This window comes from Orcinus orca, chromosome 15 (assembly GCF_937001465.1).
Source record: "Orcinus orca chromosome 15, mOrcOrc1.1, whole genome shotgun sequence".
Classification (NCBI taxonomy): domain Eukaryota; kingdom Metazoa; phylum Chordata; class Mammalia; order Artiodactyla; family Delphinidae; genus Orcinus; species Orcinus orca.
In genome coordinates this window covers 77,711,362-77,733,766 of record NC_064573.1, presented here as the reverse complement: position 1 = coordinate 77,733,766, position 22,405 = coordinate 77,711,362, and the positions used below count along the sequence as shown (strand labels likewise).

The following is a 22,405-nucleotide window of genomic DNA, read 5'->3' as shown; positions in this document are numbered from 1 at the left end:
TTGTTATTCTGAGGCTGGTGTGTGTGTGTGTATAGAAGAGAGCGAGGTAGAATAAAGCAAATGAGTGATGGTGTGGCATTCTAGCTCATCACTGGCATCCTGAAGAAGCAGGATTCTCCTGGAGAAAAAAAAGATACAGACACAAAACAGAAGAATAGTTCTGAATTTGAATTAGATGTGTCAGTATGAATTCATGAGATATTTTATGTTTAAATACGTGTAGGTATATGTGTGTGTGGGGGGGTACACACCCTTATACACTAGACTTCGTATCTGCCCACTGAAAAGGTCTAGAAACAATAACCAACCTAGTAGAAATGATCATCCCTAGCACTCAGATTGTGGTCTTCATACTACTCCCCATCAAAAGCAGCCAGGGTGTTTGGAGAAACGCCTGATTCTAGGTCCAGAGCAGGAAATGTAAAAGATGACCCTGGAAGCATCTGGGAAGCCTAGAACCAGGTAGCGAGAAAAGTAACAATATTTCATGTCAGAAGTATTCAGGGGCCAACGTGAAGAGGCTTCCTTTGGCCAAAGATGTAGCGATTTGAGCATCAGTGTGGACAGTAACTAGAATGGGTGGAAATACAGCAAATATGTTTAGCTCCATGAGTTCATAATAATACTTAACAACAACTAATTGGTCACCTTTGCAGGATAATAACAACCCAAATTATTATTTTGGAAAACGATAAAGGGAAAGAAGTGAATATTTATCCTGCCTTTTCCTACATACTATGCCACTGGGGGACCAAATAGTAGGTGAGGGGAAATTATTCTTTATAGAAGTATTCCAGCTAATAATTAAAAGGGATGGCTGCATTAGAACATCACCACTTCATGGTCTCTAATGAATTAACAGACCTGGGCCTTTGAGTAGCAATGGCTGCTGACATCACAGAAAGAGACAACCAAGGCATGATTGCCTCCTTGTGGAACTCACTACCGCCTATGAAGTCGTCTTGCCAAGTAAATGGAATCTGAATCTGATCAAGCCTCTACGTCCAATTTACAGGAATTTAGAAGACAGAAGAACATGTTATGCTACACCATGTGGATGCAGTCAACAAATTCCAGACTATGGGAAAGTACAGGTCAAACAACCAGGTTTCTTCAACAAATAAAATACAAGGGGAAAAAAGATGAAGGGGGATCCTGTGAATTAAGAGACTTAAAAGCATGTGAACAGACTAGTCTGGAGTGTTTAGGGATACACATTTGCAAACTCTAGAGGAAAGCAAGGTAGTGATGACCATTGAGGTGTGGTTGTGATCATTGTCACGGGGGGAGGAGAGGGCCCATGGGGAGCTTCTGGGTTTTCTGCAGAGTTCTATTTCCTGGCCTAAGTGGTGGATACAAGGGTGTTTCCCTTATAATAATTCATTAGGCTATTCGTTTGTTTCATGTGATTTTCTAGATTGGTATACTTTACAGCTCAAAGGTTAAAAAGCTAGTAAAACCTAGGTCTGCTCATTTTCTCTTACTCCCTGAAGATTGGAGAGTCCTTTATTTATGAAGCCAGGCCAATAAGTTAATCATTGATTGTCTCCCTCCTACTTCGCATAATCCCTGTGCATATTTGGGAGATCTGATGAAGAGTTTCACTCATTCAGCAAGTATTTATTGAGCATCTGCTGTGTGTCAGACACCATTCTAGGAGCTGAGGATACAGCAGTGAGCAATGCTTTAAAAAAAAAAAAAAAAACCTTGCCTTCATGGAGCTCACAGTCTAGTGGAGAAGAGAGATGCTTAACAAAGTTAAGATACTAATTATATTAGAAAATGAGAAGTGCTATAGAGAAATATTAACCAGGGGAGAGGGTAAGGGAACAATGGGGGGGGGTACAATTTTAAATAGAATGGTGGGAGAAAGCCTTACTCAAAGCGACATTTCAGTCAAAACCTGCAAGGAGATGAGGGCACAGATTGCAGATCCCCAGGGAAGGAATGTTCTGGTCAGGAGGAATTGAGTGCTAAGGCCTAAGGTGAACTCCAGCCAGGTGTGAGGAAGGAACGGCCGGGAAACCAGCATTGCTGGCGGCTGGACTGGGTGGGGAGGGTGATACAGGAACTGAGGGCAGACAGGTAACGGGGCGAGAGTTTAAAGGACCTTTTAGGTCATCATTAGGACTTGGGCTTTTATATACTTTGATCGAGGTGGAAAACCATTGGAGAATTTGGGGCAGAGGATTTTTGTGCTATGACTTAACATGTCACCTGGCGCCCTCTGGCTGCCATGTCGAATGTAGACTGTGAGGGGCAAGGATCAAAGCAGGAAGCTGCTATGATACAGACAAAAGAGGACTGTGGTTTAGATGAGTTGGACGTGCTCACATTTCTGATATATTTTGACGATAGGACTAAGAGCATGGGTGGATGGATTGAATATGGCTGTGAGAGAAAGCAAGGAGTCAAGGATGGCTCCGAGGGTGTCCTAACTGGATGGTGGAGTTGCCTTTATCTGAGATGGGCATGACTCTAGGAGGGGAAGAAAATTAAGGTCTCATCAGATACTGAAGTGGAATGTGGTTGTAGCAGTTGGATATACAGGTGTGGAGTTTAGGGGAAAAACCTGTTCTGGAGAATAAATTGGGGGGTGTCAGTATGGATGGTGTCTGAAACCTTGAGACTGGATGAGATGGCAGTGAGTGTAGAAGGAGAAAGGCAGCAGCCCAAGGTCCGAGTGGCCAGAAAGCTTCCAAATGCCTTTCTCCTGTCTCCTGAGACTCACCCAGCTCCCCTGACTTTTCAGGTTTCTCTTTCGTTTCCTGTTAGTAAATCTGAAGCCAAATGGATAACTGTTTCTTGAATTTCAGCACAGCTAATTTAGTGTTAAATTACAAATGCCAAACCCTAAATTGTGCTGTCTGCTTCCATGATAAGTACTATATGCTTGTGAGCCAATTATACTTTTCTTGTTAAGTAGACTCTTAACGTGGTATGATTAGTGTGAAGTAAAAAAATGGATAATTGAGAATTTTAATATCTTAATTCTTATTGACTCATTGCTTGTTTGTTTGTTTATTTGTTTTTTCCAGAAAAGCTTTGACCTGGAAATACTACGCCAAAAAAATTCTTTATTACCTACGACAACAGAAAATTTTAAATAATCTTAAGGCTTTTCTTCAGCAGCCTGATGACTATGAATCATATCTTGAAGGTGAGACTTTAACACTGATATTTTGATAGGCAGCTGAGTTGTCCTTAAGAGCAGCAGTGAAAGTGGCCCTGATGGAAAAGCAGTGGAAAAGTAAACTGTGCTACATGGTTGGCTTGTATGGTCTGATCAGTTAGGTAGGCAGAACGATTAAATTCAGAGCTAAGATCTGGTCAAAATCTTTAGCTGTCAGCTAAAGAGACAGTGTTTATAAAGATGCACCATCGGGCTTCCCTGGTGGCATAGTGGTTAAGAATCCGCCTGCCAGTGCAGGAGACACGGGTTCAAGCCCTGGTCCGGGAAGATCCCACATGCTGTGGAGCAGCTAAGCCCGTGCACCACACCTACTGAGCCTGCGCTCTAGAGCCCGTGAGCCACAACTACTGAAGCCCACGCGCCTACAGCCCGTGCTCTGCAACAAGAGAAGCCACCACAATGAGAAGCCCGCGCACCGCAACGAAGAGTAGTCCCCACTCGCCGCTACTAGAGAAAGCCTGTGCACAGCAACAAAGACCCAACGCAGCCATAAATAAATAAATAAATTTAAAGATGCATCATCGGTTCAAAGCATGAGGCTGACATTTTAGCTAATGAGGTTAATTCCCTGTCTCTCTAAGCTTTGAAACCTCACTTCAAATCAGAAATAAATGTGTCCAGTTTTGTCTCCATGTGACCTCGAGCAAATCCCTTAACCTCTCTGGTTGGAGTTTAATGAGGACAAAATGTTCTTGCATGTCAGTGAGTCTCATTGTCCATAATGAGAACTGAGTGGAAAGAAGTCCAGTGGACAGGCAAGATGAAGGGAAGAACTTTCTGTTCCTACTGAGTTGAGCAAGAACAAAATGTGACTTCATTTTTTAAAAACTATTTTAAATTCCTAGCATATTACACAAACACTCCCACAAATTATGGTTATGAAATACAGATATGACTCTTCCTTCACTTTCATTCCCTACTCCCAGCGACTTACCCAATTCATTGATTCTTTTTCCTTTCCAGCGTTTCTCATAGTCGCGTCTCCGTTCTGTTCTTGGTCTCACGCAGGCTGTTGCCACCGCTCCCAGCAGCAGCTTTCTAAGTGATACTTGCTTTCATGGGCATCACGCCCTCCTGCTCTCAAGTCAGCCGGCGTGCAGTGCCGGCCTAGTCTGAAACCCAGCCTTTTCAGCACTCCATGTGAGCCTGCGACGTGGCCAGCTGATTTCCTTTTTGAAATTAAATCTCTGCCTGCTTTCAGTGCCCTCCATAATTCAGTCAGGCCTTTCCCCATCACTCTCTAACATGTCCCATTTGCTACAGCCAGGCCACTATCCTCACTGGCGCCCTACACATACACCTGGCTTCACTTCCTCATTCGAGGTATCCCTCTTCCTTAGGATTCCCTCCTAAATCCTACTCACCCTCCGAGTTCATTTCAGGTTTCACTTGCATGAAGTTTCCCTGATACCTGCAACACTTGCAGATTTTACTGCCTCAGACCTGCAGTAGCGGCGGCTAGTAAACCCTGTCCATCCTCTCTGTTTCCTGTGTGTACAGGTTGTTTCTTTAACAGTCACTGTTTCTGTGTTCCTTGTCCCTATGTTATGATCAGGATATACTCACAGTGTGTAGTGCAGATTCTTATTCATTGATCTTGTTGATTATACCATCCAGAAGGACATGAAGTATCTGCTTCAGTTCATTAAAATAAAATATCCTCACCACCCTGGAATCTTCACATATGCATCCCGGAGTTAAGAGGCATCTTGTGTTTATTCCACAGTCAGGAATAACTTGACAAGCTTTATTTATGAAAACAATGACTTCTCTTTCATCTTTCAAATATTAAGTAATATTATAATTTTCAGCAGCTCGTTCACATCAGTGCTGTGGACATTGGGTAGCTGTTGAAGGTTTTTAACTAGTTGAGTGAATAGAAATTGGCTCCAGGGTTTTGATCCTTGGTGACCAACTAGAATCATCTGATGCCGTTGACGAAGGCTAAGAAGCAGCAGTCAGATAGAACAGGCTGCGGAGCTGTGCAGCATAAAGCCCTTCAGCTGACGGTGGCGGGGGGGGAACTGAGTCCCGAGGAGACCCAGGAGCCATTCCCTGGCTGGTGGCAGAACTGGGGCTGGTGTCCAGGTCTCTTGATACCCACTGGGGTGTAAGTAGGGGATCCAGGTCCTGAGCTGGTTTGAGACCTCTTGAATTTAAAGTGACCCTACAGCTTCCCGAGTGAAAACGTCCTATAGCAGATGAGCAGGTTAGCCCACTGGGTCTCGGGTTAAAAAGTAACCTAAGGTGGTGAAGAGTAGTGATTTTTGAGAGACAGTATCTCTGGTGTGCTCCGTACAACTTATTAGCTGTGGGTTTCCTGAGTGTAACTATTTAATTTCAAAGTCCAGTTATCTCCAAAGTCCATTTACTGGCTCACCTTTCAGAGGAATAATTTGTTGAAATGGTATACCTGACATTGAGGGCTTTCAACTATTTTTTTAAGTCTCAATGAACTGTCTTATAAGTTTTCAGAGTTGTTGGATTTTGAACTATAAGAAAATTAGGGACAGAGAAGTAGCTTGAAAAGATCTCCTTTATGGTATTTATTTCTCTTCCTAGTAGACTGTGGAGATATGGCATGTATCACACAGTTCTTTTGAGTCCATGACCTCTGAGAGAGTTTTGGTATGTTAAAAAAATAATAACGAAATGTAGTCTTCTTTGTTGTAAGAATGTTGCTCCTTCTCAGTGTATTAGCAGCAGCCAGACCTGACATCCGAGACAGGAACCACATCTGGAGGAGTGGTGTAAAGAGCTGTGGCCCCAGGAGTCTGGGGTGAATGACCACTGATAAGAAAAGGTGGAAGGAGGAATTTATTCAGTAATTCTCGTTCATTTCAGGTGCAGTGTATATCGACCAGTACTGCAATCCTCTCTCCGACATCAGCCTCAGAGACATTCAGGCCCAGATTGACAGCATCGTGGAGCTTGTTTGCAAAACCCTCCGGGGCATAAATAGTCGCCACCCCAGCTTGGCCTTCAAGGCAGGTGTGGAACTGCTTTGGATACAGCTGTATTTGCAAAAGAAAACGTAGAGTAATTGATTAATTTGGGGAATTCTGCAGTGCATTCCCATTATGTCCCAAAAAATCGACTGATGATACAACCACATGTTCACCTGGATGATGTAAAAGACCTCAAATACGTATTGTCTTTTCCACCCTGGGTTGGTAACACCTAATGTATATTCTTAGGACATTGCCAGTGTCTGCATGTTAAAGGTTATTTGGGACACTGGTCACAACGTTATTTGTGCTTGTGTCCTCAGAGTAGGTCTCTGTATTTCAGGTGAATCCTCCATGATAATGGAAATAGAACTCCAGAGCCAGGTGCTGGATGCCATGAACTACGTCCTTTATGACCAACTGAAGTTCAAGGGGAACCGAATGGATTACTATAATGCCCTAAACTTATATATGCACCAGGTAAATATGTGTATGATAGAAAATATAATAATTATATATATATTAAGCTTATCTCTGATAAACTGTACAGTTACTGAGGGCAAGTAATAGATTTTGTTCATCTCTCAGTGCCCAGTGAAACTCATTTTTGCCTCTACTGTGAGGATATTGCTGTGGCTTTTACCTACTTCATCACAGAGCATCCTCTGAAAACCCTTGAAGTAAATTCCTGACTAGAAATAGGACTTCTCCGACTCAGTGTGATCAGTTTGCATCTTGTGAACACTAAACTATGAAACTAACCTTTTTGCACTGGCTTCCTGGAAGACTGGAGGAAATACACGACCAGCTACGTCATCGATGCTTGTTTTTTATTTGCTTCCTACTTGTCTCTGTTTTCGTTTCTGTTCTGTTGCTCTCTATGAGACTTGTATTTTCTTTTGTCATATCTTACACACGTTATCTGAAATGGCCTTACGTTCTTCCTAGAAGAAGGAGGGCCTAAATCACAGGTCCGCACACTTCTTCTGTGGAGGGCCAGACAGTGATTCTCCTTGGCTCTGCAGGCCACGTACCCTCTGTCCTAACCACTCGGTTCTGCCATGGTCAAGCGAAAGAAGGCACAAACCATACAGAAACAAAGGCATGTGGCTGTGTTCCAGTAGAATGTCGTATGTGGACATGGACATATGAATTTCATACAGTTCTCATGTTTCATGAAATAGTATTCTTTTGACTTTTTTAAACATTAAGAAATATTAAAACTCTTCTTATGCAAGCCATCCAAAAACAGTTGGTGGGCCCGATTTGGCCCATGGACTGTAGTCCGAGAGCCCTGATCTAAGTAAATGAAATATTCATCCACTTAAGCCTGAAAACCTGTCCTCTCACCTGATGCACAGTAGGTGGCCACTGAGAAGGTGTGGGGAAGGGGTGAGAAGGTGTGATTCATCTCTGTGAAGCTAAAGCTGCCTTTTTCTCTGCTAGGTTTTAATCCGCAGAACTGGAATCCCAATCAGCATGTCTCTGCTCTACCTGACCATTGCCCGGCAGTTGGGGGTCCCACTGGAGCCTGTCAACTTCCCCAGTCACTTCTTATTAAGGTGGTGCCAAGGTGCAGAAGGGTGAGCCATCCGTGACACATCGTGATTGCCCTGAGGATTCATTTCCACTGTGCTGAGAGGAGATGTAACAACAGAGGTTAAAAGGGGGCCTAGGGTGGTGATGGAACTGGTTTGCTCTTGACTGTATCCACGTCCGCGATCTGCTCGTGGGAGAAGTGCGCTCTGGATCTTTGTCTTATTTCTCAGAACTGCATGTGAATCTCCAATTACCTCAGAGAAAACATTTAATTTTAAAGAACAGGACTAAGAGTTCAGGATCTTATGTGAATCTCAGAGTCCCTTTGTTCCGAAGCAAATCAGTACAAAGAGTTCTTAAAGAAACTGTTACTTCCCAGTCTTCCGTAAAATCTCCCCCCAGAAGAGAGGGAAGGAGGGAGGGAGAAGCAGGGGAGAGGGAACTGGGCCCAAGTTCTTCATCCATGTGCAAAAGCAGATATTCAGGTTCTCAGCAGTGGCACTCCTTTTAGGCAAGGTTGGTGACCTGATGCGCATTTTGCAGACCAGGTTAATGAGTTCTGTTTTGTTCTCTTGTTTGGGACCTGGTGTCCTATTGGACATAAAGCTCCTTTTCAGCTATAGTCTAGAGAGACGGGTCTCTTTAAAAGTGCCATCTAGAGGGAAAAGAAACATAGTTATTTAATTACATCCTGTTACTTCAAACTACTTCTTAATGACTGGCTGTGGTACTGTTCGGTGAAGTGATGAGTGGAATGATAGAAAGTAGCTGAGCTTTGAAGTTTGAATTTAGACCTCGGTTTCCTCTGAGCCTCAGTTTCTTCCTGTGTAAAATGGGGCTAATGTTTTTCATAAAGTGGTTTGGAGGGTTAAATGAGAGAACCCAGTGCTTTACACGCCTGGTGGAATTTCTCATGCTGGTCTCTATATTTCCGCCTCCGGGTTTAGGAAATAAAACTTGTCTGTAAGTTGGCGGCTCCTCGGTATTCTTCCTTATCCCTTTCCCTCCTCTTCTCTCTAGAGGTGACCGCCAGTTAGTTTGAAAGTATTTGTTATTTCCATGCAAATTTTAATATTTCGTTACATGTGTATGTTTCCTTGAATAGCGAGTACAGGCTTCCCTTGTTTCCCAGATATAATCTGTTCCTTAAAATGTATTGGATGGTTTCTCTTTTGGATAGCAGGCACCCATTTTCCATTATTTTAAATGAGAAAAGTGCTTTTTCAGTTCATTCCCTCTCCCTGAATAACCCAACCAATTTCCCCCAATATCTCTAAAATATTCTTAAATGCTTATATAATGGTCCACCAAGGATTTCTGTGTGATATAAAGCATTTAAAACACCAATTACCATGTTACTTACCACAGTGACCTGTTGACGGGCACATTTGTGTGTGGTAACAGGATTGTTTTTCCTTCTTTAGGCCACAGTGAGCATACACCACAATGCAGATGAACAGTGAAGTGGTTTGGTAGCACCCCAAGCACCTGGCAGACACAAACACTGAGACCCATAAAGGGCTGGCCCGCTGGGGAGAGGCCGGGAGGTTGGCGGGAGAGCGCACAGCTGCTGGGCTGCAGGCCCTCTGCGTCCTGACTGGACTGCTCCTCGGGCCCGTGGTCTCTGTCTGCACCACGACCATAGTGTCGCGTGGACTGTGGCATTATCGTTAGTCCTAATGACTGGTGGGGCGAGGCCCCCACGGAGTCCTTTAGAATTGCTCTGGCTCCTCTTAGCCTGGTGTCCATGTGCAGCTTTAGAATCCGTTTGTCAGGCACCTCGAAGCTCTGGTATGGTAGCTGGGCCCAGAGCTCCTCTGGATTCGTGGATTCACGTGAGGAGTATGGCCTGCTTGCGCTTCCCTGCTCAGTCTGTCTGTCTGTAAACACATCTCCTTGCACGTTTAAGTCATCTTTAATGTCCTTAAAAATATTTTATTGTTTTCTACATCCAGCTCTTTGATATATTGCTAGATTTATTCCTGGGTACCTTAACTTTTTGTTGCTATTGTAAATGGTAATTGTTTAAATTACGCTGTCTGTGTATTGGTGGTGCACAGGGACATGGTTGATGACTTAGATCTGGGTCTGATTATCAGCACCTCTGCTGGATCAATTATTAGTGCTAATAATTTGCTAGGTCTTTCAGCTTTTCTATGTAGACCGTCATATTGTCTGAATTGCGACAGTTTTATTTCTTCTTTTTTTTTCCAGCTGTTGTATGTTTGTGTCTCTTTTACTTATTCTGCTGGCTGGGTCCTCTTGTACACAGTGAATAGAAACAGTGATAGCAGGCACTCTGCCTTGGGTATGACTTTAAAATTTCATCTCAAACATGATGTTTGGGAGCAGTACCTTTCATTGAGATGATCAAAGCTGCCTTCTAAAGTTGTAATTTGGGCCTTCCCTGGCGGTCCAGTGGTTAGGACTCCATGCTTCCACTGCAGGGGGCACGGGTTCCATCCCTGGTCGGGGAACTAAGAGCCTGCATGCCGCATGGTGCGGTTAAAAAAAAAAGGAAAAAACAATTATAAAGTCGTAATTTGCTAAGAGTTTTATTAATAGCTAGGATTTTTTTCCCCCAAATTTCTTTTCTGTGTCTACAGATAGGATGTGGTTTTTCTCCTTTAGTCTGCATGTGGTGAAATGTTTTAGCGTTCAGTCCTCCTTTCATTCTTAAGGAGCATCTGACTTACTCATGTGGATTTTTATACATTCGCTGTGTTTGATTTGCTCATATTTTGTTTAGGATTTTTGCCTGTAAACTTGTGTGCATTTGTGTGGTTCTCCTAGACCCAAAAAAAGGGTTGAAGAGCATTCCTTATTTCTGGAACAATTATATATGTCTTGCTAAAGGCAGGCTATTAATACGACTGAGAAGAAATCTGACTGGGCTTTTTAGCTGCCGAAGAGAAAGTCTCTATCAAAGTGAAACAGTTGCTCAAAGAAAAAAAACACAGCTATCCCTGAAACAAAGTCCCACCTCAATCCCTCAGGAGTCCTCGTAGGGTGAATGCAGTATCGTTAGAGGTCCTGAGGTGAGAACCTGCTTATGTGACCGCCTACCGGCCCGGCTCGGCGTGGGCCACCCCTACGTGCGAGAGCTCGGGTCGTGGAGGGCGGTTCCATGGGAGGAGTGGGAGGTGGCGGCCAGGGACGCAGCTCTCCGGGGTCTGGAGCAGGGTCCCAGCCTGAGCCTCCCGAGCGCATCTGCAGAGCTGAGGCCAGAATCCTTGTGGCCCCGGGCCCCATAACTGTCATCACAGCCTCAAGGGGCCCGGGATCCGCAGACGTTAACTGCTGCTACTCTGTGAAATTAATAGACTGGCTCAGGCATTCCAGAAATATTTCTCTCAACCAGACTTCTGATAGATAGGCCTGGCAGTGAGTCTTAGAGTTAATCTCTCTAAAAAACTATATTAAATGGCATAAACCAGTGCTATTTCTCAAGTATCAGTGTACTGCAATCTTAATACAGCAGAGTGTGTATAGAGGTCAGATTTCAGACTTTGGGCAAGGCCTTGATATTTTCAGTAGAAATGCCACTGTGTTAACATTCGTTCTCTGATTTGAGCTACTTATTACGGGGTTTTAAATATTGATTTGTTCAGCTCTAATCTGAGATACGACTCACTACGTGTGCTCTTTGGATAGGGCAACCCTGGACATCTTTGACTACATCTACATAGATGCCTTTGGGAAAGGCAAGCAGCTGACAGTGAAAGAATGTGAATACCTGATCGGCCAGCATGTGACTGCAGCGCTGTATGGGGTGGTGAACGTAAAGAAGGTGTTACAGCGAATGGTGGGAAACCTTTTAAGCCTGGGAAAGCGGTAAGGTTTTCTTGGTTTTCCAGTACTTCCGCGGCGTGTGCGTCTTTGGAGGTGCAAATTACCTTACAGAGAATTTTATTTAATGAGCCTACCTGTGATACAGAGAAGCAGCGGATGCTTTGTGGCACAGTTGGGACAGCTGCAGCTATCTACCCACCATGGGAAAAAACTGGTTCCCTTGATGTAATGCTATCCAGACTTAGGATGTGCTGAGTGACTTTTCTTTGAGATCTTTGCAGTGGACTTGGGCGAGTTCTCTTTTATGAATGCTGAAAGCATTCTCCAGTAACAAGAATATTTTAGACTGGCAACAATTATTTTTCACCTCCTAGTGCTTTGCTGTCTTGGAATTTATACCTTTCTATCACTTAGGTAAGAGGACAAACAAAAGTATGAAACAGTCTTGCTTCTGAGTCCAAGGAAAATTGTCTTACAGGGAAAATAGAAATTTATAGATTGGAGTATTAGTTTTCTGCCTAATGGCAGAATTTCTTTTTAAATAAACTTTATTTTTTTAAGAACAGTTTTAGGTTCACAGCAAAACTGAGCAGCAAGTACAGAGAGTTCCCGTTTACCCCCTGCCTCTGGACACACACGGCCTCCCTCATTTCAACAACCCCCCTCCCGGGAGCAGGGTGTTCGTTACGGTTGATGAACCTACCTTGGCACGTCATTATCACTCCAAGTCCATAGTTTACATTGGGTTTGCTGTTGATGGTGTACATTCTGTGGATTTTGACGAGCAGGTAATGACGTGTACCCACCGCTGTAGTGTCATCTAGAAGAGTTTCACTGACCTAATAGTCCTCCACCTATTCAGAGTCCATTTTTAATTTATGTACAGTGTTATCAAGGTGACTCTGTAAGGAAAACGGTTACGATTTTAACTTAGTGGAGTACGAAATTTCTATTTCTTGTGTATCTTTTTTTGTTAAGAGTGTTGTAACTTTGCTGAAGAGAGGAAGTATCAGAATCAGAGAACGTGTGGGATTTGTGTCCATTACTTTTAAGATCTGGGCCTTGAAAAAGAGGGTCTTAGCTCAGAAGCAAACAGGATAAAACACAGATTTCTTTCCCCACAGGGAAGGCATCGACCAGTCGTACCAGCTCCTGAGGGACTCCCTGGATCTGTACCTGGCGATGTACCCGGACCAGGTGCAGCTCCTCCTTCTCCAAGCCAGGCTCTACTTCCACCTGGGCATCTGGCCAGAGAAGGTAATTATTTTACTTTGATGCTTTGCACCTGCCTTAGAGAGGGAAATCCTAGCTGAGAGGCAGCGCTTACAAGTTTATCCTTGTATTAACCTGGAGGATAAACACAGATTTATTCACAGTCTCCTGGTGTTGACCCATCGATTTAACTTTTTGTCTCCTTTTATTCTACTAAAAATTAGTTATCCTGCCAGGAATTGCCCATTCTCTCTGTGATCAGTGCCTTAAACTCCCAGAACCACAAGGCCTCGGCCCTACCTCTCACCCACTGGTGCCCCAAAGATGTATTTTCCCAAAGCCACCCTTCTCAAGGGGAAGCAGAAGTTTCCATATTCATCCTCCAGCTGTGCTGTTAGCAACTAAATTGACCGCATGTAAATAGCCCTGCATGGCGTAGGAAAGTGAGATCTTAGATGTGTTCAGGTCCAGCTGCTGGATGCTTTTAGGACTGCTTATGCCTTTGGAAACTGTTGGGTTTTACTGTTCCACTTGGCTCTCTCAGGTTTGTGACGCCCCCTTTGGCCAGCAGGAAGCCCTGTCAGAGGCCACCATGTTTGGGGTCGGCACCACTGCTCAGGAGCTGCGGGTATAGCACATGTATGCTTCCAGCCATGCAGCACAGTGCAGGAGCAGCTGCTCGTCCCCATCATGCCCCTGCTTGGCCATGGGAATATGTTAATAGTCCACTTTGTTTAGACAGCCGGGTCATAGACTTGAATTCTAAGCTCTCACAGGAACATCACCATAAAATCATCAGCCCTGTCACTAGAGAGTGGTAAAATCTTCCTTGAGAAAGTAAATAACCTCAGTGACTCACCGTTGCTTAGATTTACATTGCCTCATTTATTCACAGTGTCAAAGATCTACCGTAGTTCTAGGAAAGGATGCGTCAGTAGGAAAATCCCTGAGCCCCTGTCTTCAGATGTCATCTACAGCCCAGGCAGTGGCTGTCCTCCCAGGACACCCATGTGATGCGATAGAAGAGTTACTGGAACACTAGGCTCTCTACCAAGGTCACCACCTGCTTCCCACGACCTTGTCCAGAATTGAATAGTTTACTTTTATTTTTTACTTGATTTATTTTTGATACCAGGACATACATAACTAATTCCTTTCACTTTTTACTGTACATTAGTTCAGGAATTTCATGATAATTTGTAAAATGCATGGTTCCTCATAAGTAGATTCTGTACTTAAATTACACATCAGCCTTAGAAGGAGTAGGGTTGACATCGCCTTTGGGAGGAACGTCTGTAGAAGCCCTGGCATCCTTCCCTTTGATGACAGGCTCAGTTTAGGGCTCCTGTGCTACCTCTGGGGGAATTTCCTTGGTATCCTCCTCAGATGGTCAGGATTGCCTTCCTTCCAAGCAGATGTCACTGGAACAAGTTCCAAAATTGTCACACGCAGAACATTTTTCCCCATGATGACCATTCATGGGCTGCTGGGGTCAGGCACCTAGACACTCCCTGCATCTAAGCTCAGGAAGGGAAAGTGGCTCCTTCCCCACGTGTGGAAACTGTCTCGCCTCCATGAACTGTGCTGTAACTGCAGGAAGGACCCCATGACAGTGGAGGAGAGCTGGGGCCCAAAGCGAGGAAGGCTCCAGGGGATGCGGAAGCAGTTAGAAAAGGGTCCTTTCCAGAGAAAGGGTTTGAGGTGGCCCTAGAAGGCCGGGGAACGATTTCAGAGCACAGGGAAGTAGGTTCCTCCAGTGGTGGGGACGGCTGGGAGAGCTCAGTGCTGCACACCTCCAGTACCTTCTGCCAGCCCTTTGGGGTGGCTACTTTTGTTTTGTTTTTTGCCCTTTTACAAACAATGAAACCGAGGCACCGAGAAAAGTAGTTTGCCAAGGTCTCCCGCACAGAAGTTGATGGCATCAGGCGTTCAGATTCACAGCCCACCCACACGCTTCACCCCTGTGGACCAGGGCCAAGGCGAGATTGTTTCTGAAGAAGCCAACAGAAGGGCACTTTCTACTCCTGCTGCTAAACCTACATCCTTGTTCCGATCCGTAGTTATCCCTTCCCTCCATTTTCCACATTCAGTGGAAAAGATGTCCCTCAGTCTTCCAAGGCAAAACTCCGTGTGCTCTGGATCCAACCTGCTGCCTGTCCTTGGACTACTAAGTTTTCCTTTATTTCTTCTTCTGTATCTGCAGCTCCCTGTTTCTACTTCTACTGTCAGCATTAAACATACTCAGGTCTCCCTCATCTTTGAAAAAAGAGAAGGAGAAGCCTCCGACGACAGCCCCCGGCTTTGCCCACGGCTCCACCTTACCTCTCTCTCCCAGCCTGGCCAGGGTCCTTGTGATGGCCTCCCCCTCGCCTCCCCCGCACTGCGCAGAGCATGGGGCTCCATTCCCAGCCCTCCCCCACGTGAACTGGAAGCCCATGACGCCTTCTTGCTAAACCTTTCTCTTTGTTGCCAAATCCAGTAGACACTTGTCTTTCCTCATCTTTCTTGATCACTTGGAGGTCATCCCCCCACTCAAAACACTGTTCCTTTGATTCTGGTCCCCTCTTCCCAGGCTCTAGCTAGTTGCTGTCCTTTGTCTCTCCCTTTAAGGCTCTACACTGTGGGGTAGTTTCTAGACTTCTTTCTACTGTGCACAGTTCCCCTCAGTGATCTCACCAGCTCTCCTTACCTCAGTTACCATCTGTAGGTCAGCGGCTCCCGAATCTCTGATCTCCTGCCTCTGAAACCCCTCCCTGCCCCTCTGCACCATGACGGCCCTGAGCTCGCCCTTCCGCAAAGCTTGTGCGGAGTGTCTCGCAGCTGCTTAACCATCCTTCCGCACGAGACCATACTCTTTAAGGTCAGGGACCATGTCTTGTTCTCTACTGTAGCTATTCCCCTTGCTCTCAACACAATTCCTGCCACCCAGTAGGTACAACATTTTATTTGAATGAATGATTAAGAAATGACAGAAATTCGTTAGCTGTGAACAAGGAAGGAGGCTCGAAGAGAATATCCCAATTTTCCAATAAGGGAGGCCACTTTAAAAGTTGAAGTGTGTGGGGAACTGACCTGTTTCGGGGTAGGAGACAGTGTTCCGTCTGGGATATGCTGAGTTTGATTGGCATGACCTGGAGCCATGGAGTACCGTGCTTGGTGGGCGCTCTTGGCATCAGCATCTAGTAGCTGAAGTCCCAAAAGTAGAAGAGCCCACAGAAGTGGACGTCCAGAGGTTGGAGCCAAGAGCTTCAGAGAGATGTCGGGGGAAACCTGCAGTTAAGAGGACAGAGCAGGGTCCGCAAACTCTGGCCCCTGGGCCCAGAGCCGCCTGGCTTTGTGAATACGTTTTGTCAGCACACGGCTGTGTCCATTTGTCTGCGGACTGTCTCTGGCTGCTTTTCAGCCACAGCGGCAGAGGGGAGTAGTTGAGTCAGAGACCGTCCGACCCACAAAGCCTAAAATATTTACTTTCGGGCCCTTTACAGAGCAAGTTGCCAGTCATGTGCAGTAGTCGCCCCTGTTCCAAGATCTCTACTCTGAAGGTTGTGGGCTCTTGGGATTCTAGGCCTAGGCATTTAGCTGTAGACGTCATGGTGCCCCACTGTCAGCACGGCTTTTGGAAACACACTGGGCACATCTCATGGTGTCTTCTCCGTTTCTGCCGTCTCCCTTCACCCTATCATCCACACACCAAGGGAAAGACGGGAGTAATCATCCCAGAACCTTATCTCCTCCTCTGATACTCTGAGTTCAAGACTTCCTTTATGCTTTGAAGATTCCGCGTTATGTTTCTTTCACTTATCTGGTGGGAAGGGGCTGCCAGGAACAAAGGGGAAGCTGTGTCTGTAGAAAAGTTGTCAGCAATAACTAGTTGGAACTGCAGAGGGGAACACAAGAAGCTTACTGTGAAATCAGATGCTTTTAGCTACAAGGGACAACTGTTGTTAGTGTCCCCTACATTACAAGGCCACTGCGGGGGGTGGCAAGTGGATGGGATTGGCTCCTGGCTGGTACTGGTTGAAGCTGGGTCTGCTACTTGGGGTTATACCACTCTGTCCATTTTTTATGTGTTTGAAAATTTTCCTAACAGTCAATTAAAATACTCCTCTTCCTGCTTTGATGTGAAGGTGACTGAGACCTGGGGTTGCGAGTCAGCCCTGGGTCCACATTCTCACTGCACGTCTTCATAACCCCATGACCTCAGGCAAGTTGCTTAACTAGTGTGGAGGGCTTTAATTGAATAAGGGATGTGGTTTTCAGTAAAATATTTTCTAGTCAGATTAAGTCTAAGAGGGAGGATGCTGATTTTTGGCTTACGATAGGTTTAGGTAGGGAGGTAAACGGTGCATGATAGTGGGGAAGTACCCTAAAAGCCTAGAAAACGTGAGGATATTTGAGGGGTAAATAAAGTTTAAGTCTTGTGCGTTAAGGTTAATTGCAAGTGCTAGTACAAAGCCCAGGATGGTCACTGTAAAGGCAGTTAATTTTAGGTATGGGGGCATGGTTATTAGGGGGACCGTTGTTGGGGGGATGTTGTTGGAGATAATAAATCCAGCAAAAACACAATTAGTAGGAAGTTTGATGGAGTTAATTAGGAGTGGGCTGTTTTCATTGATCAAGGTTAAGGGAGAGAAGTGAGGGGGTCCTGGCAGTGCGCAGAAGGGGATGCGAGCACTTGGGACGGCTGGGAGGGAGGTGGTGACTGGAGTTATTAGCAGGGCTCAGGCAGTGGTATAAGATGTGTTAGCAGCTTCAGTGATCAGGCCTTTAGGAGCCGGTGAGGAAAGGCATTCCTGTCAGTGCTAAACTTCCAGTAATAAGGGCTGTTGTGGTGAAAGGTATAGCTTTGAATAGGCCTCCTAGTTTTCGAATATCTTGTTCGTTGTTCAGGCTGATAGATAGATAGATCCGGAGCATATGAATAGTATGGCCTTAAAAAAGCATGTGTGAACATGTGCAAGAATGCTATATAGGGTCGGTTGATGCCAATTGTTACCATTATTAGGCCTAATTGTCTGGAAGTGGAGAAGGCGACAATTTTTTTAATGTCGTTTTGGGTGAGGGCACATATCGCTGTGAATAGGGTGGTAAGGGCTCCTAAGCATAGTGCTACTGTTTGAATAAGTTGATTGTTTTCTGTTAAAGGGTAAAATCGAATAAGCAAGAAGATACCTGCCACCACTACTGTGCTTGAGTGGAGTAAGGCTGAGACAGGAGCAGGGCCTTCTATTGCTGGGGGGGGGGTCAAGGGTGAAGTCCAGAATGAGCAGATTTTCCGGCTGCAGCTAGTATGAGTCTTTCAAGGGGGAGATTTGAGTGATTTAAGTCGAGGATAAAAATTTGTTGCAGGTCTCATGTGTTTAGGTTGAATAGGAATCATGCTGTTGATGTAAATCCAGTGTCCTGATGTGGTTATATAGGTTGGCCTGGAGAGCGGCTCTGTTTGCGTCTGATTCCTCTTGAAATTGGCAGTGATTGGACTGCTGACCTTCAAGTTGGGAGGATTAAATGAAGTAAAAAATGTGACAGGCTTGGCACAGTGACCAGCAGAGAATAAGTATTCAGCAAATATTGAGATCCTGCAAATCTCATTCTGGAAGACAAGATTGGCTTTTAAAATAATACGTTACATTGCAGAAAGCTGTAGTCTTCACGACACTTTTATAGGCTCACAATGTATCAGGAAATAGGGCAGTTACTAATCATTATTTGATAAGTGAATAAACTAATTCAAGGGTAAAAACAGCAAGTTTGACTGATCCGGGGCTAGAGTCCGGCTGCTCTGTCTGCTCAGCATCCGTAAGTGGGAGGAGACCCGTGTCACAGACCCTCGGCCGAGCTGTGAGCGAGCGGGGCTTGCTCATTGTTCATGTGTGTTAGCCTTCCTCGAGCTTGTGTTTTTCCGTAGAGGCACTGGGTGCAGTAGAAAGAGCAGAGCCTTGGGGTCAGGCAGTGCTTCTCTGCCAGCTAGTCACATTAGTTGCGGGGAGACGGGGTTTCCCCCTGTCCACCTGAACTGAATTCCACTGTGAGTTAAAGTCACTGAAGCGACCAGTAGGATTTCAGAACCCTGCCCCGCACATCTTCATTCTTCACAGATAGCATCATAAATGAACTGTGCTGATTTGCGTCTATCACTCCAGTGCCCTCCCCGTGTCCCCTTCCCCTCTCCTGCAGCACCGAGGCCAGTCTGTCACTCAGCCTCTTGACCTCGATTGAAGCAGTTTCACATTTCTCTTTCCTCTCAATTCATGAGTGGCAGGTTGAAAATGTTTCCTGTCCGTATGTAAGAAATTGAGTCCCCCCACTCACCAAGAATGTTGGAAGCTGTTAGAGTTCACCTAGCCCGACAGACCCTCACGTCCCCATCCTGTGCGGACCCCGGTCCCCGTGTTTCCAAAGAGTTCCTCCCGCTCACGCTGGCTCCATTTGGATGCCGGGGCCAGTCCCCAGCACGTGAAGTGACTCTGGGCGTACAGAGCGCCGACAGGGTGAGAGCCTGTGGAGTAACGGGCTGTCAGCCCACCTCGCCTCGCTGCCCTTCCTCAGGTTACATAGGTCTAAATCCCTTGCCAGGAAAAAGAAAAGGCCTAAATGAAAATATTATCTCCTAGTCTTTCTGTCTTGTCTTGAAGGTGCTTGACATCCTCCAGCACATCCAAACCCTAGACCCCGGGCAGCACGGGGCGGTGGGCTATCTGGTGCAGCACACGCTGGAGCACATTGAGCGGAAGAAGGAGGAGGTGGGCGTGGAGGTGAAGCTCCGCTCCCACGAGAAGCACAGAGACGTCTGCTATGCCATTGGGCTCATTATGAAGCATAAGAGGTGAGTGCCCCGGCGCCCGCCCCCGGCGCAGCTGCAGAGGACACAGCGCCGTGAGCCCCGCTTCTCGGAGCAGCGGGGGTGCACCTGGAGGGGACCTGACCCGATGCAGCAGCGACCGAGGCCCATCGCAGCGAGGACCGAAGGCCGAACCATATCTTTAACCTTTTTGTTTTTTAAGAAGCAACTTGCTTTCCTGACGGGGAGCTCTTCTACAGTGTGTAGTGACCCTTCTCCGTGGGGGATGGAAGCCCTATCAGCCTCGTTCTTCCTCTCTCTTCGTCGTCCTCACTCTCTCCAGTGGTCTTGCTCTCCTTGGATCTGAGGGTGGTAGGGACTTGCTGGGTCCTGGGGTTTGGACACGGCCGATTGATGAGGCAAAATTAAACTGCCTCCAGAGCAGCTGTACCTACCTATTTACATCCCACCAGCAGGCCAGGACCTGAGAGGTTTGATTCTCGCCAACTTGTGTTAGTGCCAGACCTTTAAAAATGCACTTATGTGGTAAATGGCAAATGGCATTTCATTGTGGTTTTAATTTGCATTTCCCTGGTTACCACCCAGATTGAGGTTCTTTCCCTGCATTTACTAGCCATTCAGGTTCCTCTGATTAAGTGCCTCTTCAGGTATTTTGCTTTTCATTTGAGTTGTTAGTCTTACTGATTTGCAGTTTCTTTATTCTGTGTATTAGTCTCTATATGCAGATAAGTTGCAAATATCTTTTCTCAGTTTTTGGCTAGTGTTTTCCATTCTTTTATTACATTCTTTTTTTTTTTTTAACTTTGTTGTGGAAATTTCAAGCATATGTAAGAGTAGAGAGAGGAGTATTACGAACCAGGTGATGTTCCCATGTCCAGCTTCAACAGTTATCATACAGTTTGTTTCACCCCCTCCCCCTCCTCCCTGGAGCAAATACCAGAGGTCCTTTTCCTCTGTAGCTATTTCGGTAGGTAACACTGAACGGTAAGGGCTCACTTTTTAAGAAAGACACCTTTACCATTCTGTTGTCATATCTAAGAAAATCATCAGTTCGTTAACCTCATCAAATATCTGGTGAGAGTTTGTGTTTCCTCAATTGTCCTACCATGGATGGATGGATGGATGGATGGATGGATGGATGGATGGATGGATGGATGGATAGATAATCAGAGGGGTTTATAAAGAGAGGCAGGAGTAAAATTGATGTATCATGGAGTAAAAGCAGGTGTATCTCTAAGAATGTAAGTTTCAGAGAAACCAAGCCATTGTCTCTATATTTCATAGCTGCCATGACAGGGCCCCAGGGAGCTGATCTGCCACTGCTCTTATGTTAATTAGGTATGGCTATAACTGTGTCATCTATGGCTGGGACCCCACCTGCATGATGGGACATGAGTGGATTCGAAACATGAACGTCCACAGCCTGCCTCACGGCCATCATCAGCCTTTCTATAATGTGCTGGTGGAGGACGGGTCCTGTAGATATGCCGCCCAAGGTAAGTAGCTGGTACTGTCTGTACTTGAAGCACACATTTGAGCACTCAGATTCTGCAGGCACAGGCTGTCAGTCTGTTCAGAGTTGACAGGTGTCCCATGGCTGTTAACCTCATCAGAGCTGGTACTCAGCTAAACGTGGGTGGGTATGCATTGGTGCGGCCATACCACGAGTTACCCAGTCACCACCCCAGGGTCTCCCCCTCAGTCACCACCACAGCCAGGACCGTGTTCCAGGCTGTTGCCGACCTCTGTTTTGATTGGTCATTGCCTCTGCCAGTCAAAGTCCTGCTTCCCAGGCACTGCCATTGGCTTCCTGCAGGCAAGGAGGGTCAGCTTGTGCCCTGCTCATACTGCCTGTCTGAACTGGAGGGCACCGATTGGCACTGTTGGGGGAGCCACCCGAGCGCTGAGACTGGCAGCCGGTTAGCTGTGCTCCCCCCAGAGACGCCCCCAGTGGCCACTGTGGGAACTGCAGTTCACAGCACTGGCTCTGAGGGCACCTGGGAGAGGCAACAACAGGTAGGTGCTTGGTAGGTGTTTGGGGTCACTGCCAGCCCTGACAGGTGCTCGCCCAGGCTCTCCTCTTCTTTGTCCCTCCATTTAGTGAGATGAATTTATCGCATGCCTGCCTGTCAAGGCATTCACAGTGTTCATTTTATTAATAAAAATGCTAACATAGTGCTGCTCTGTGACAGCAGCCTTCTAATGTACATTAGCTCCATTTGAGAACTGTAGTTACCATCATCATCATCATCATCGTGCGCATTTGATACCCAGGGAAACTGAAGCACATAGAGATGTTTAAATTTTAACTTCCAGAGTATGCGGCCAGGCAGCTTGGCAAAGAGCCTTCCCCATAACCACCATGCTGCACCTTTTTGCGTCTCACCTAAAGCATCACGTTTGGCCTAAGTTGATATTGTGTTCTGGTAAATCCAGTAATAGAAATGTTGGATGCATAAACATCTCAGAAGTACCGAAAAGACTAGAAAAAGTTTCATATTAATTGTTAATTCATTAGAAGCTGGGAGAGGATCGTATACAAGAGAAATTCCCTTTATTGAGACCACAGCTCACCTAACCTCCGTCAGTACAAGGGGAGTTATCAGAGGGGGTGATGTGCACCCCCGTCAGATGAAGGCACTGACAGGGATTTTATTTAACTTAAAAAGCTTTGTCAGATAAAAAAAAAATTATACTACAGATTTTAAAAATCAAGTTATTTGGAAATTGCTGAGTGATTCTCGGACTGTTTGCACCCGCCACTGATCACTCAGTGAACATTTCCCACTGCGCGTCACAGGGCAAGTCACGAGCACAGAGGAAATTGTCTTGTTGTCAACACTGGGGTCCGTGTCTACACCTTCACCTTGTACACTCATCGCCCGTTACGTGGAGTTGATATCAAGACTTTGAGTATCT

General features: G+C 45.8%; 1 protein-coding gene across 7 annotated transcripts in view; it reads left to right on the top strand.

The window, feature by feature from the left end:
* Nucleotides 1-22,405, top strand: part of FBXO21 (F-box protein 21) — a 47,849-nt gene that overhangs the window by 6,655 nt on the left and 18,789 nt on the right. For 5 of the 7 annotated variants that reach the window (XR_007471612.1, XM_049697759.1, XM_033408754.2 and 2 more), the window contains exons 4-11: nucleotides 3,039-3,160; nucleotides 6,038-6,184; nucleotides 6,485-6,621; nucleotides 7,588-7,724; nucleotides 11,335-11,514; nucleotides 12,597-12,729; nucleotides 19,299-19,510; nucleotides 20,825-20,982. Coding sequence is in view for 6 of the 7 variants with exons in the window: in XM_049697759.1 (XP_049553716.1) it covers nucleotides 3,039-3,160; nucleotides 6,038-6,184; nucleotides 6,485-6,621; nucleotides 7,588-7,724; nucleotides 11,335-11,514; nucleotides 12,597-12,729; nucleotides 19,299-19,510; nucleotides 20,825-20,982 (1,226 nt within the window). In the remaining variant the exon portion in view is untranslated. The remainder of the gene's footprint in view (nucleotides 1-3,038; nucleotides 3,161-6,037; nucleotides 6,185-6,484; nucleotides 6,622-7,587; nucleotides 7,725-11,334; nucleotides 11,515-12,596; nucleotides 12,730-19,298; nucleotides 19,511-20,824; nucleotides 20,983-22,405) is intronic. The other 2 variants (XM_033408755.2, XM_004281475.3) reach the window with 1 other exon arrangement.